Source organism: Sesamum indicum, linkage group LG7 (assembly GCF_000512975.1).
Source record: "Sesamum indicum cultivar Zhongzhi No. 13 linkage group LG7, S_indicum_v1.0, whole genome shotgun sequence".
Taxonomy (NCBI): domain Eukaryota; kingdom Viridiplantae; phylum Streptophyta; class Magnoliopsida; order Lamiales; family Pedaliaceae; genus Sesamum; species Sesamum indicum.
The window spans coordinates 9691921-9706658 of record NC_026151.1 but is presented as its reverse complement, the minus strand read 5'-3'; the positions used below and the strand labels follow the sequence as shown (position 1 = coordinate 9706658).

Below are 14738 nucleotides of genomic sequence, written 5' to 3'. Positions count from 1 at the left end.
CTGAGACCCCTTGAATTTTACTATTATGTGGCGGTTAGTATACTTTAAGGCCACATTTACTACCGTGATATTGTTGCATTATATTAATGGTCAAATTGCAATCTACCTATACATATGATATGGAGAATAGACAATTAGCCACTTATTAAATGAAAGAGCAATTTACCCCTCAATATTTAGAAAAGGTGCAAAATACCCTCTTACACAATTGGTGTCGTGCACGTGCAGATTTTCATTTTTTAATTATTTTATCTTTATTTTACAATTGTTGGATCTTATATAATATAAATAAATGGTTCAGATGTTATACTTTATTTATATATAAAGTATAAAAAATATAATTAAAAAAATAGAAAAAAAAGAAAGAAAAGTTCGAGTCTTTCCTCACACACCCCCCATACCTGCCATCCCAACCACCTCCCCCCTCTACCACCACCTTTGCCTACCTCTCCCTCAGCTCCCAGCTCTGCCCGTGCCTCCGCCTCCCCCCCCACCGCTACTACCTTATTTTTTTCTGTATTTTTTTTTATTTTTAAATACTGTATATATGTATTATTCGTTGTATAAATCTGTTTTTATAATTTTTTTTAAAATTTAGTTTTATAACTTGAATAAATTTGATATAATCTATTGATTTGTATATCAAATATACATCGTTATTTTAAATTAGAAAAAGATACAAACCATTAATTTGTTTATTAGACCTGAATCGTTGATATATATATTATCAAATAAGATATGACGATTTATGATTAAGGGCATAACATTTATTTTATAGCTAAAAATGAACAAAATCGCACCCCACGTGTGTGATGTACCCCACTTGAAGGGGTTGTTATGCATATTTTCTTAAATTTAGGGGGGTAAATTGATATTAATTTTTTTCACAAGGGAATTAATTGCTTATTTTCTGTATCACATGTATGTAAATTACAACGTGCCCTTATATTAATTGATGATTAATATGAGGCATGCCACAAATCTCAAACTCCTCCTCTCTCCGTTTATTCATCTCATATTTAATTCACGCCGATTTTCTCTATTCCGATCCGGGTAAAGCTCATCTCTTTTCCGATCCCAACTTTCTTTTTACAGAACTCAATTGAAGTGTAAAGAACAACAAACACTCTGCATGCCCATGAACTTAATTATTTTATCGTCGTATTATGCTCTTTTGCGGTTATAAAGCTTTGTAAAAAAACATTAGGACAAAATTAAAATTGACAAGAACATAGGATAAATGTGACATTTTGAAGGGGCTTATTGGGGGCAAACTTAAAATTGCCCAATACCCAACGGGCTTGCTAGTTTGTAAACATAACCCAATTCAGCTGATTACAAGAACCCTGCCCCCGTACTAGGCTAGCCCTTGCAGTCACCGGCTCGGCAGAAAACAAATAATCACGAAATCCAACCCTATCATGCACGATAAACACACTTTTGAACTTAGTCTGCAGGCAAGATTTAATCCGGCAGAAAAAGGAATTTGAAAAGTATCCCATGTATTTGAAAGAGATGGGATTGGATGGCACAAAAATCTTAGTTACATTCACTTTGTTACAAAGAAAAATAAAAGCAAAATTTGTTGAAAATTTTAAAAATTGATTTTCACACCATAAGAAGCATTTTGATTTAGGCAAATCAGATTCTTCTGGTCGTGTAAAAGTGTTCGATTTTCTTTTCTTCTAACACAAATTAGCAACGCTTATTAGAAGAATTTAAATTAAGTATGATCGGATTGAAATTATATATATTTTTTGAAATCGTACGTAAATCACGTTGTTGATTGAAGTGTACTATGAGGCATAAAATGTGTATGTATGTACCCATTATTTATTTAACAGCAAAATAGGAAAAGAGGTACAATGGCTTGCTCAGTTTGTAGCCACTTCCACTCTCCATCAAACACAGAACCCTTCACCTAGAGCCAAAGATTGAATTACAAAACGATGATGGCCACTACGCGGATCGCTGAGGTCTTTTATCAAAAACGAAAAAACCCACAAGCTCCGCCCAAAAGGAGGAATCATCAGTATATATATATATTCTTTTTCAATTGGTTAGGAGACGACGGCGTGTGGAGGTGGAAGATCCGAACATCTGATCGAGGAGGATGACGATGGCCATGGCCACTGTGGCGTCGAATCCTGGCTGTACGACTAAGCGGAAAATGTCGGTCCCGAAAGCTACCCCTTTGACGGAGGCTTCCTTCTGCTTCATCTCCGCCACTCGCCGCCGCTTCTCGTCGTACACGGCGCAGCACCGTTGCGAATACGACCCCTCAATCTCGTAAACCGCCGTGTTCTTCCGCGGTGAGGTCACGTGAGCCAGCAGGCGCTTGCTTTTGCTTTTGAGCAGGTTCACCACGTTTTTCGTCGCAACAAATCTCGGATTATCCGCCGTCTCCCCGTCGAACACCAACCAACTATCCGTCAGGCTTAATTTCTGTACGCACACGATCAATTAGTATTTCAATCATACAAATACTCACACAAATCAATACACATACATACAGGATGATAGATCATACTACCTTGCGGCGGATAGTGAGAAGGGAGGTGCCGGAAGCGTCCATAAGGAAGATCTCGCCCTTGTTGCCGGACATATAATTATCGACGCGATACACGAGGTTTCCATCGGCGTCGAATACGGTGAATCCGTCGCAGTTGAAAAGCAGCGACTTTCTCCACACGGTGAGGACCCTGGAACTGGAATCATCGGCGCCGGCTTTGATGCAGCCATCGGAAGGCTTGGGCAGAGGCAAAGCTTTTGGATAAACCTTGGTCATTTCCCAGGTAGAATTTGGCCTCCAACCCACTAAAATTTATGAGTAGAGGAGGAGAAGAACTGCTACTATGGGGTATGGGTGCTCGATCGGACTCGCTGATAGTCGCACAGACACAGATCTTTGATGCCCCCATATATATATTATGGTGAGAAGAGAGAATACTTCCAACGCGTTTGAGCCGTTTTTGTTGCGTGACATCATTGGGCGGAAAGAAAGATTAGGGGAAGTCGGCATCGACATCACCCCACAAAGGTATGATATGAATTCATCAAATCGAATTATTCTTTTTCTTTTTGGGTTGGGGAATAGTTTGATTGACTTTTGGTCACCACCACCAATTACAACATGTCTTTGAGATTAAACGTCGGAAATTTCAGTTCTTATCCTACTCAATTGAACTTGAATAAATTATATCGTGTAATTGGTGTGTAAATAGTAATTTTTGTTTTCTTACTTATAAATGAGAGTCATATTCAATGAAGCTAAAATTTTATTTTTAATATATATTAAAAGGTAAAATACAACGAGTTTTATAAATATTTTATTATTATTTGAAAAATTATCTTATTGCTAGCTTCATAATTTTTTGATAGAGGTATAAAAATATTCATTTTACGAGGTGAAATTTTCTTTTATAAACAAAATTTGGAAAGAATTTTAAAAATAAGTGAAATTCCTTTGTAGTCCACAAGAGTATATTTTGTTATTAGTGACAACACGACTAATTGAATAAGATAATTGGTAAACGGAGGTTAAATTTAAGAAGTAATGATGTTTTTCAAACAACAGTAAATTATTTTTAATTATATGAAACTTGTTGAAACGTCATCATAATTTATCAAATACTAAAAGAATTGGAGTAACGAATAGAATTGGTCTATTTTCTCCGTTAAAATCAGTGGCTATATATAAAAACAAAAATATATAGTAGAAAGTAATGAATAACATGATTGACATTGTTGATTAGGGAGAATAGAAGGGCGGCTAATCAATGATAGGTATTACTATTACTATTCGAGAGATAGAGATATATCCTCCGAAAAAGTTGACTCATAATCATAAGATAAGAATAACAATAAATAGAGAACGCGTCCACAATCATGACGACTTAATTTTATAATTAAAATTTTATGAATAAATTTAAATTTTATTGAATGTGTGAATATTTATTATATTTTATTTATTACTATTAATTATATTAGTATATAGATTGCATTGAATATTATTTCGAACATCAAAATAAAATATAAATTTATTTATTGAATGTGTGAATATTTATTATATTTTATTTATTACTATTAATTATATTAGTATATAGATTGCATTGAATATTATTTCGAACATCAAAATAAATTATTATATTTTATTTATTATTATTAGCAAATAAATAAAAAATTAGAGGGGTAGGATAGGATGGTATAAGCTTGGAAGAGTTGATGTTGAGGTAGAAACAAGTAGTGAGTCAGCCGCCCAATCGTGGGTTCAACGCCAAAATTATAATGATTACTTAAATTATAAAGAAAGGGGAATTGTGTGGCTAAGAAGAGATGCGCGGTGGAAGAGGTTCGGCAGCCAATTAAACAAACTCACCACCCGAAGATATTTAGTTATTATATATATTTAGTGAAGTGGATGGCCAGAAATTATCCCAACTATTAACCCCATCCCGAATGGCTCATGACATGAAACGGACAAGTCTTTGCCTTTTCCTATTGGTTGGGGGAGAGGAGGGGAGGGGGTCAGCGCCCTCACCCTATACCAGGGGCCATTTTACCAGTCTACATCCCTCCTCTGTTATTGTTTTTGTTTTCTTTTATTTATGTATGTGATTCGCGTCTCTATTGGAGGTTTCTTGTGCAAGATCGTCTCTTTTCATAGTTTGTTTTGATCTTCTATCATTAGAATCTGCTGCCATAATAATTGAGAGGTTCTAATGATAGTTCTTGGATGTTTAAATTGGTAAAAATTGGTTCGAAAATATGAAAATATTGTTACTTAATCGACATTTCAAGGCTGGGGTTATTTAGGGATGTGGTCCACTTGGTCCAATCACATTAGCGTGACACGAACGATTGGAGCCCGGAGGCCAACAATTAAGACAATTGAAATTTGAGATGATTCAATACAATTCAACTTTAAAAAAAATGGGAAAAAATACAAGCAATCCCTTATCATCGCAAATAAGCAAATTATTCCCTTGTCAAAAAATAAATAGCGATCGATCTCCATGTATCTTTTAAAATACTATAAATTACCTCCCTATGTTTTTTAAAATGACACCTCCCTATAAATTGCTTCATTGTAAAAAGTATAGGTAGGTAAATTACTATATTTTTTTTTATAGAGATGATCATGTGCTTATTTTCAATATCACATAGAGGGTAAATTGTTATTCATCCATAACAAATGTTTGGATCTTTTAAGTGTTTGGTCATTAATTATTCACTATACGACATTACTAACTTAAAAAAAAAAAAAAAGATGTTTGTGGGGGAGAAGGTTGTAAGTTGTAGCTAGTGGTTGACTCTTGAAAAATAGTAAACAAAGATTGCACATTTAACCCCATATCTACTGTTTTTTAATGCATATGTTGTCTCAATCCAATGGGGGTAGGAGTATAAGGTGAGGTTGTTACTGATAATGTATTTTATTATTAAATTATATGATTTATGCTCTCTCTCTCTCTCTCTCTCTATATATATATATATATATATTCCTTTATTGATGGTGTAATTAATCATAAGATAACATTTATATTAAGAGTGTTAATGGGTAAGGTCTATTGTTTTGGATACAAAGTTTTGAGTTTGGGTGGGATTGGACCCATTTTTTTTTTTTCTAAATTGTTAAAAAAAAAAAAATTAAATTAAATTAAATTCCTTTCTTTTTATTTTTATATTTATCATCATTTATCAATAAATTCAGAATTACTGAAATCAATTTACAAATAAATCTTTTTCAATAGTATTTTTTAAATAATATATTATTTGTAATATTGTTTAAAAAATAATCTAATAAAACAATTAAATCTATATATTTAGTTGAAATCAAATTTAACATTATAAAACTTTTAAAATTCAATGTTACTACTTCATATCTTCAAACAAGCATTACTACTATCAAGATATTGAAAAATATACCTAGCATGATAATATATTTATATAACTTACTATTCAATTATTTATTGATTAAAAAATGCACATAGTTAAAGAATTGCACGATATATAATGTTATGATGTCTTAAATTTTTTAGATTTGTTCACATGGATGTACATCAATTGAAAAATAATAATTTAATTGAATTGAGAAAAAAATATTTTTGGGGTCCAAATTAGGTATGACCCATGGGTATTGAGGGTAGAGATCCAACCAGGATTCAATCTATATTATTCAGTATAATTTGACTTGATTTACTATTATTATGTGAGTGTATTATTAAATAACGGTGACAAATTCATAATAAATTTTGGTAAGAAGAACTACTTTAGGGGATGAATGTCCCGTGAAACATGATTTAGTCTAGTGTTTGAGCTTGACTCAGTACAGGAAAAGAGTATTTCGAGAAGGTATTTCAGGGATATTTCTGATGTGGTTAACTGACTTGTACTTACAATTATTTTGTTCATTACAGTCGTATCCCGAATTTTTATTCCAGCATCAAGTTATGACACTTTAGACCATATCTAAAATATAAATATGAATTGGGTTATGAATCTACAAACTCAACCCCATGTTCAATATAGATAATAAAAAGTTGCAAATGGGGAATAGTTTTGAGATAAGTAGAGCAATTAGATCTACAAGAAACGATGCCTTAATTAATTTGGGCACGATAGGAAAGTCCCCTATTAAGAAAGAAATTTGCCTAAAAAATTTTATTTTTATCATAAATGGATGATCAAAACTGATTTCTCAAATATTTCTTTCAAATTCTAATGCTCAATTTAATTTTTCTTTTTTTTTGGGAACAAGATCCGTCTATTTGCGGATTGAATTTTTAACTGTATATTTTATTTCATTCGATATTTATATAATTTTTTTCTTAAATAAAATATACTAATACGTGTATGTTAATACCTAGGAAATTTTTATCTAGAAAAAAAACCTAGGAAATTTTAGTACGAATCAGGTTTGGTTAATGCAATATATTTGTGCTGTAATTAATGTATAAATTAAAAAAATAATCAATAATTATGTAATAAATATATTATATTTATTTTATAATCAATATGAATCGGTCGAACTTAATTTGAGTAAAACTTTTTTCGTATAAATACATATTAAGTAGAATAAAAAATATATAATAATATTTACAACAAAAATTTCAAGGTGATAGAGTGGGGAAATTGTGCTTTTAATCCTACATGATAGGGTTTGTTGTACTTTTGATCTTATAATTTACGGGCTTAACATATTTAGTATCATAGGATAAATATTGTAACATTTATTGTCCTCTAGAATAAAAATTTGGCATATTTGATCACATGCGATAAAAACTACGTACACATTTGGTCCCATAGAATATAAACAATTTAATATCATGTGGAATTAAATGTGCTACAACTTTATATACTATGGGACCAAAAAAATTATAATTTTATTTTATAGAATTAAAAATACTATAACATTAATTTTATATAACTAAATGTGTTAAAGTTCGTAAATTATAAAACAAAAAATATAACTTTTCCGGATAGATGCGTCAGGAAAGGTGTGTGCATAAGCAGCATGGTGTTACAAGCGCGGCAGCTACTTCACCAGTATATATATACATATATATATATATTGTTTGGTGCAGGTATGATTTGTCGTTACTATTACCGATATAGTGTTCTTTGGGGGTGAAAATAATATAGTGATGAAAAAGCGAGATAAGGTTGGCAGGTCTGCATGCGCTGCAAAGATAGCGACGCCTGGCATCCCCATGCAAACCTCTCCGTTTCATTTACCAACGCGTGTCTGCGGCTCAGTCTCCCAGACACTCCTCCGCCGCACCATTCAGATTGACACCTTATATCAAACCAAGAACACACCATCCCCACCGAATCTTGTTCGTCTGTGCCTACTCTCCTGCATAAATTTGAAATGAAATTCAAGCTGCTTCACTACTCTGTTTTCTTGCTTTGATATATACGTATATATATAGGATGGAATTAGATCCGAGCGTGGAGTGGGAAATCGTGAATTATTCTCCCAGTTTTGAGGAAGAAGATGGGGAGGCCGAGGCTGAGAAGACGAGATTGGGATGGGTTTTGAGTGCGGGATTGAGCGTGGGGAGGAAGCTTGTGATCACGGGATTTGTTGTCTCGTCTGTTCCTCTGGTTCTTCCTTCCCTCGTTGTTATTTCCGCGCTTGGTTTCGCCTTCTCGGTGCCGTTCGGGGTTGTGTTTGCTAGCTATGCGTGCACGCAGAAGGTCATGAGTCAACTGCTGCCTTCACCTGCAGCCCCGATTCAGACGATGGAAACAGGTTTGGCAGATGAAGAGGCGGAGGAAGAAGAAGTGGTACCCTCCCGCGTTGACTTGGAGGAAAAAGAAGAAAGGGAGGCCGTCAAGGATGGGGTTGAGATGAGAATTGAATTGGTGGATGATGATTTTAGGGTTAGGGATGAGGCTGGGAAGGAACGGGAGACCGGTTTAGGTAGCGCAGGTGAGTTTAGGGATCATGACGTTGGGTATTTGGAGAGAGAAGATGACGAGTTGCTGAACATTAATGTGAAATCTGGTGGAGTAGATGAAGTAGAAATTGAACGACAATTGGTGGTTGAGTCAAACGAGGACAATGAGAAGTCAGTGTTGGTTAATGGCGTGGGGCCTGATGCTGGGATTGGGGATAGTGCTATGGAAATAGATGATTATGCTGTGGTCGCCCAAGAATTGGGGGAGACAGCGCAGGATGATGCAAGATTCACTCTGCCAATTTCACAAGTTGGAACTGATGACTTATTGGAGGATGAGGGAAAGAACAATGTCGGAAACAGGGAAGATAGGGAAAAAGTTTTGGAAGAAAAAGATGAACAAGTGGAGAAAACCCTTACTCGGGTGAAGGGGAAGGCGAAGGACAAGAACCGTCGTGCAAAGGGAATGAAGCCGGCAAAAGAAGAGAACTTTGATGTGATCAGAGTTCCGCAGAAGAGGAAAGAACCCAATGGAGATGAGGAACATGAGAGATTATCCGGGAAAAAGATGGAATTATTGGAAGAAACTAGGATTTCCACTGAGAATAACTTGAACATGGGCCAAGTTGATGTGGAAGGAAAAAAGGAAAGAATTGAAGATGATCCGAGTAGCGTATTGAGTGAGAAAGAGCAAACTGATGGAGAAAAACCTGTAATGCCTAGGAATGAATATCTGGATGTTAAGCAACCAGTTCTACCGGAGGGTCATCGTGATGCATTACTGATTGATGATGCAGGGAACGTCGATGTTTCGACAGAGAAAGAACATGAACCTATTAGCTTGAAGGAAATGCAGGACTTCCAAAGTGTCAGGGAGGATACCGTCGCTGATGCATCCTACAAGATGGACAAAGGGACTAATGTGACTCTAGGTATGGTAGCTGGTGAGACTGCTGAATTGTGTGTTTGACAAAGCAATTGAGCAATGTACTATAATGGTTTACAATGGACCAGGATAAGTACAGTCCTGATAATTCCTGTGTGATTTGGTCTTATAACGAGTTTGTTTTTATATTCACAGAGAATAACAATCAGTCCAGGATGGTAGCTGATGACGGTGGATATTCGGTGGAGGTGGCTGCCATAACAGGGACGCCTGCATTGAAACATGACGAGGCAGCACCCGTGGAGTTAGAAGAGGGAAAAGATGCTGGTGCAGGATATAGTGGTTTACATTCTGATGAGGTCAGTTGATATGTTAAGGAATACAAATGCGCATTGATTTTCAGTATTGGTCACCTAATCCAGCATTAATTTTAGTTGGAAGTAATTATATGGATGCACTCCCTGTTACGCCGTTGTTTTCATCTTGATTGTGCACGTGTATACTAATGTTACCATCCTCACATGTATCGTCCACCTTGTTATCAAGTCGTATCATGCTGCAGGTAGATTTATGATAATTGAGACCGAACATAGATTAGTAATACAAGCCAGACAATGAAAATATATTGCCGTAGATGTTATGGATATGGATAGTCTGAGAACTATCTCCAGCAATTTTCCTTTTTCACCATGCAGCGTGAGACCGTGATGCTGCCTTTCTGTTTTCTCTTTCCCAAATTAAGGCATGCTCATTTAAACCTGTATCTATCGCAGGAACTGTCTCGCGACGAAGATATTTGGAAAAAGATTGATGCAATCAGAGTGATAGTTGGGTTCAACGCTCCACGCCGTGTTTCATATGTTGAAGAACTTAAGGCGTTGTACCTATTCACTGGAATCGAGCCTCCATCTTCATCCATGGACTCTTCCGACACCCTACAGTTCTCCAATAAGCTTAACTTCCTCATGTCTGTCATCGGTCTAAAATGATGGACAACGGCTCTTAATCCAGTGTGGGTTCTCTTAAATCTTGGCATTTCTGTGTTGTTTGTGTTGGCCAAGAATCGTGTGTCAAGGGTCGGTGACTTGATGGTTTTTCAGTATTCGGACATTATTGTATTTGTGTTTATATGATGCTTGTGTTGGGCCCTAGAAACATCTTATGGCATCGATCAAACTGCGTTGGCGCCATCTTAGTTAAAACTTTTCGGAACCTTAAAAGCATGAGGATGGTAGTTATGTGATTGAAAAAGGGAATGAACGGGAAAGTGTTATTGGTCGATGTTAACGAGCTCTGTCCTATAGAGAAAGTATTATGGATGAGGATGCATCGAATGTATGGATGATTGACACATATTGTTCTTTATTGACACATATTGTTCTTTTAAAAAAGAATGGGTACGCACAAATTATTCATATCTGAGTTGCATAAAATATCAATTGTGGGTTGACCATGGATGCCACACATCTCACGTACGGCGTCATATTTACATTATAAGCATAAGATGTTTTTTTTTTTTTTTTATCATAGTCGTAGTTTATAAATTACCTGCGTATTACATTACGGATCATATGTGTACTTGTGTGTATGTACAATTATATATTTGGTATGTAATATTATAAAACCATGGTATTGAAGTCGTGTGGTATCATAATTTTTTTTATATATATATCTAGGGCGATATGTGGTGCTTTTCATATGATAGTGGTAAACAGAATTTGCAACTAAAATCTAAATATGAATCATAATGATTTTTTTTTTAAACTTTTATATAATTGTAAATATTTTTTCATTATTAGGAACATTACTAATGCTAATTGAACAATTGATTCAATTCGTTAAATAGTTGTTGATTTATTTTTTATGATGAATTAACTAAAAATACCTGTATGAGTTATACATTAGGATTTTATTTATTTTTACAAAAATTAATATTTCTTTTAAGAATTAACATTTTTTATGAACTAAATCGATAGTTATTTTTTTAATATAATTTTCATATTTTTTTATCTATTACATCCAAGTTTTTCTTTTTTTATTTTTTAATAATTTAAGTTTTTTATAAAAAATGAAAAAAAAAATACAATAAGGATGTTGATAATTTCGAGCCCCCAACAAATATTAGACTATTAATTTTTTAAATAATAATAGAATATACGTAATTACATAAAATTTTAAGAAGGTTCATTGTAATTTATTAAAATTTAATATATATAAATGTATGTAGGATCGAAGTTGTATTTTTCATAAAGCATAATGCTAACAGTGAAATATTCCTTTATTATAGGACCAAAAATGCAATTCTTGGGATCTTGTTAAAAATGAAAAGCGGAAGACGACTGTGAGGCTATCAACTCAAAACAAACCAACGTGATGGCGGCGACGGCGATTCTTTTCCGGCCTAACGTGACCGCTCTCCGTCTGGTGAGCAGCCGCGCTTGTGCGCTTTCATTTATGCGGCGAACAGCGTCGATAAGGACGGCGACGAAGAGCTATTCGAGTGGTCGGTCATTGTTTGCGGGGAGGGTTCCTGTTTCCGGCTTTCCTTGCTCCCTCCGTCGAACTTTCTGTATCCGAGCTACAGCTGACTCCGAAAATCCAGCCTCCATCGGATCTCCTTTGATGGAATCAATGGAGAAGAAGGTCCTTACACTCTATGCGATATGTACTTATTTCTTACTTGCACTTATTTCTGCTGTTATTTGATTTGAACATCAATTTGCCTGATTATTGGGGTAAGTGTTTCTCCTTTGAAAATCATATAAACCGGCACAATGGGCGGCACTGTCAGTAAGAATGTTGATAGCTAAATTTTTAATTTTTTGAAGCTCAATCAATTTTTTTCTCTGGTTTGGTTGGAGATGCAATTTGATCAGATTGCTTCAATTCGTAAGAGATACTCGTAATCCTTCGGAAGACTCTTTGTCATTGTGGCCTTATGATTGCTATTATCTCCTTAACCTGACATGAATTGGAATTGTCTGCTGTATGTGCACAATTGTGTTAGTAATTGTGTATATGCAGTTTAATGAATTTTGGATTAAGAAAGAAGTGTTCTCAGGTCTCATGTCATAGGAGGAAGAAGCATGGGCAAAAAACGAGGGAGGGACAAGAATAAGAGAAACTCTTAGTAACTTGAGTAAGATTCGTACAAGTTATTGCTTATTATTATGTGGTAAGATCTGAGTTCACATGGTCCTGATGATTTTTAAGATGAATTGTCATGAAAAATCATGGGCTAATGATTTTCAGCGTGGATTTTGCTTCTGGAAACTTTTTAGTGCTTTTTGCTTCTTAGCTGTTAGAAGAGCATATTGTGAGCACCCAATTTTGGTGCATTTATTCTTTAAGCGGCCTTGAATCATGTTTAAATGAGGGACTTCAGATAGTCTTCCAACTTATACTCTCGTTCCAAGTAAAGTTTTAGCTTGAGAAATACTCGCTTGGCATCTAAGTAAACTTTTTGAAATAGAGAGTCAAGACTGTTTCAAAATTGTCCCAAGAGACATAATCAGGTTACATGCCGGGTTCATATTGAATTTTGGTAACAAAATGAAAGTACTCTTACTGCCGAGGTGGTAATTCAAGTGGACTGGGTTGTCCCTCTGTATAAGGTAGGTAAAGGAATTGAATCAGTTCAAATATGAGTGTGCTTGTGCTAGCAGACTGGTGACTAATCTTTAACTTATTTTTGGAAAATGAACTCCCTAGATGCAAAAGAAAATTCATTATGGAGGAAAAGGAGATAACCATGAGAAGAGGATAAGGTGTCCTTACTAAGAGTATAACGAACTGTCATTATCTACATTGTTGATTACAAGCAAGAGATTGCTCTGAGGTTCTGATTTTTTGTCTCCTACTTCCTGTTATGGTTTTGGTGTGAGGTTTAATTATCTAAATATTGGCAAAATGTGTTCCATTAGATCAAGGAACATTTAAGTGCAGAGACGGTTGTTGTGAAGGATGCCTATGGTGATGGCCGCCATGTTAGGTAAGGTTTTCGTCCATTTTCCTTTACCGTAGGTTGCATATGTTCAATTGGTATACTGCAATGCTACTAGGTTGCAGATTTTGAATTGAGATATTGAAAGCTAATATGCTATTCTTGGAGCATATTACTTCATTTATTATGTGGATTACGAGATCTATACCCTTATCTACCTTTTGATTCTACACACCTGCAGCATAGAGGTTGTCTCTTCAGCTTTTGAGGGGCAATCTGCTGTGAATAGGCAGAGGATGGTTTACAAGGCAATATGGGAAGAACTTCAAGACACAGTGCATGCTGTTGACCAGATGACTACCCGGACTCCCTCTGAAGCTGCATTGGGAAAGTGATAAAGTATACTTCACCTATGTCATGAAGAATTCACTGTCTGCATGCGTCTCGGCTAGACTGTAATCACTTCTGAGCTTCTTGCCTCAGATGGTTCGGGCATAAGCCTAATGCAAAATCAGCTCAAAATGACTAGTTGTGACTGATATTTTGCACTTATTTTTGTGCATATTGCCCTAAAGAAGAATCTGTACGTTATGTTTCCCTTTATTTCTACTCATTGGTTGATTTAGTACCAAGCCCTATTTGATTTATGAATCTTGGTTTGTTGAGTTCCTGCAGAGGATATAATAATATCTCTCATGATCAATTTATTACAAATTTGAGGTCATTGTTTAGCCAGAGCATCAGAACTGATTGGTAAAATGAAAAACATAAGTAATGTTTAGTTAATGTATAAAGTTTTCCTTAAAGATATTTGCTAAATTCAAGTTCAAATGGAAAATCCCTTTTAAGGAATAGCAGTATATCTTTACATATTCAAGTTTAAATGGAGAGCCTTCCTAAAGAACCCCTCTATGTATGATAATTTGGTCTGTTGGTCTATATTTTCTTCTGTAACATGGAGGACTGTTAAGATGATGATCATCAACTACATTTGTCACCGTTGAATACGACGCTCACAATGTATGCAAGCACCTTTATTGTTTGTTCTTGGACATCCCCCTATTGGTGACTGGGGATGATAGTTTATGGAGTGAGTCGTTAGAGAAGTCAAAGCCATTGATTTACCAGTACCTTTATGCTCGCTCATTAATTACATAACCTGGTTTTTGCATTTTATGCTACTCCTTCCGCTAAATGTTACCGACTACGATGTAAAAAGGTTTGGCAGAGGAATTCCCAATTCTGTAAGTTAATTTAGTTCAACAATTATTTTGAGATCCCCTCAGCAGGACTGTAAAGCTGCTGTTAAAGTGGCGCATTTGAGAAAATCAACCGGCCTTGGGATGTTTTGGGCCAAGGACAAGATGATGGGTCTGAGAATACTGCCAGGGGTCATGTGGAGGTGGTTGTTATGATGTTAAAAGATTTAGAGTGCTAGAGAATAACCATTTTTGCCAGTGATTTATGTTCACTAATAAGTGGAACAGCGTTATTAGTCCTACTG

The 14738-nt window shown here is 35.3% G+C and overlaps 3 protein-coding genes across 4 annotated transcripts; 2 read left to right on the top strand and 1 right to left on the bottom strand.

The window, feature by feature from the left end:
- LOC105166849 (protein LURP-one-related 8) lies at positions 1800-2915 on the bottom strand. Its single transcript, XM_011086341.2, has 2 exons — positions 2534-2915; positions 1800-2445 (listed from the first exon to the last, which is right to left on the bottom strand). The coding sequence occupies exons 1-2, from the start codon at positions 2786-2788 to the stop codon at positions 2053-2055; spliced, it is 648 nt and encodes a 215-aa protein (XP_011084643.1). The 5' UTR covers positions 2789-2915; the 3' UTR covers positions 1800-2052.
- LOC105166848 lies at positions 7582-10570 on the top strand. 2 transcript variants are annotated; one of them, XM_011086338.2, is made up of 3 exons: positions 7582-9349; positions 9487-9650; positions 10065-10570. In XM_011086338.2, the coding sequence occupies exons 1-3, from the start codon at positions 7936-7938 to the stop codon at positions 10278-10280; spliced, it is 1794 nt and encodes a 597-aa protein (XP_011084640.1). In that variant the 5' UTR covers positions 7582-7935; the 3' UTR covers positions 10281-10570. The 2 variants fall into 2 exon arrangements, with proteins under 2 accessions (XP_011084640.1, XP_011084641.1); XM_011086339.2 differs by having other exon boundaries at positions 7590-9337.
- LOC105166847 (protein BOLA4, chloroplastic/mitochondrial) lies at positions 11603-13904 on the top strand. The gene is made up of 3 exons (XM_011086337.2): positions 11603-11934; positions 13215-13282; positions 13476-13904. Exons 1-3 carry the CDS (start codon positions 11665-11667, stop codon positions 13627-13629), a joined length of 492 nt encoding a protein of 163 aa, XP_011084639.1. The 5' UTR covers positions 11603-11664; the 3' UTR covers positions 13630-13904.

Coding starts and splice junctions, on each gene's coding strand:
- LOC105166847 (XM_011086337.2), top strand. CDS start 11,665: ATGGCGGCGACGGCGATTCTTTTCCGGCCTAACGTGACCGCTCTCCGT. Junction 11,935..13,214: donor TGGAATCAATGGAGAAGAAG/GTCCTTACACTC, acceptor GTGTTCCATTAG/ATCAAGGAACATTTAAGTGC. Junction 13,283..13,475: donor GGTGATGGCCGCCATGTTAG/GTAAGGTTTTCG, acceptor ACACACCTGCAG/CATAGAGGTTGTCTCTTCAG.
- LOC105166848 (XM_011086338.2), top strand. CDS start 7,936: ATGGAATTAGATCCGAGCGTGGAGTGGGAAATCGTGAATTATTCTCCC. Junction 9,350..9,486: donor GACTCTAGGTATGGTAGCTG/GTGAGACTGCTG, acceptor TTATATTCACAG/AGAATAACAATCAGTCCAGG. Junction 9,651..10,064: donor GTGGTTTACATTCTGATGAG/GTCAGTTGATAT, acceptor TATCTATCGCAG/GAACTGTCTCGCGACGAAGA.
- LOC105166849 (XM_011086341.2), bottom strand. CDS start 2,788: ATGACCAAGGTTTATCCAAAAGCTTTGCCTCTGCCCAAGCCTTCCGAT. Junction 2,446..2,533: donor TTCTCACTATCCGCCGCAAG/GTAGTATGATCT, acceptor GTGTGCGTACAG/AAATTAAGCCTGACGGATAG.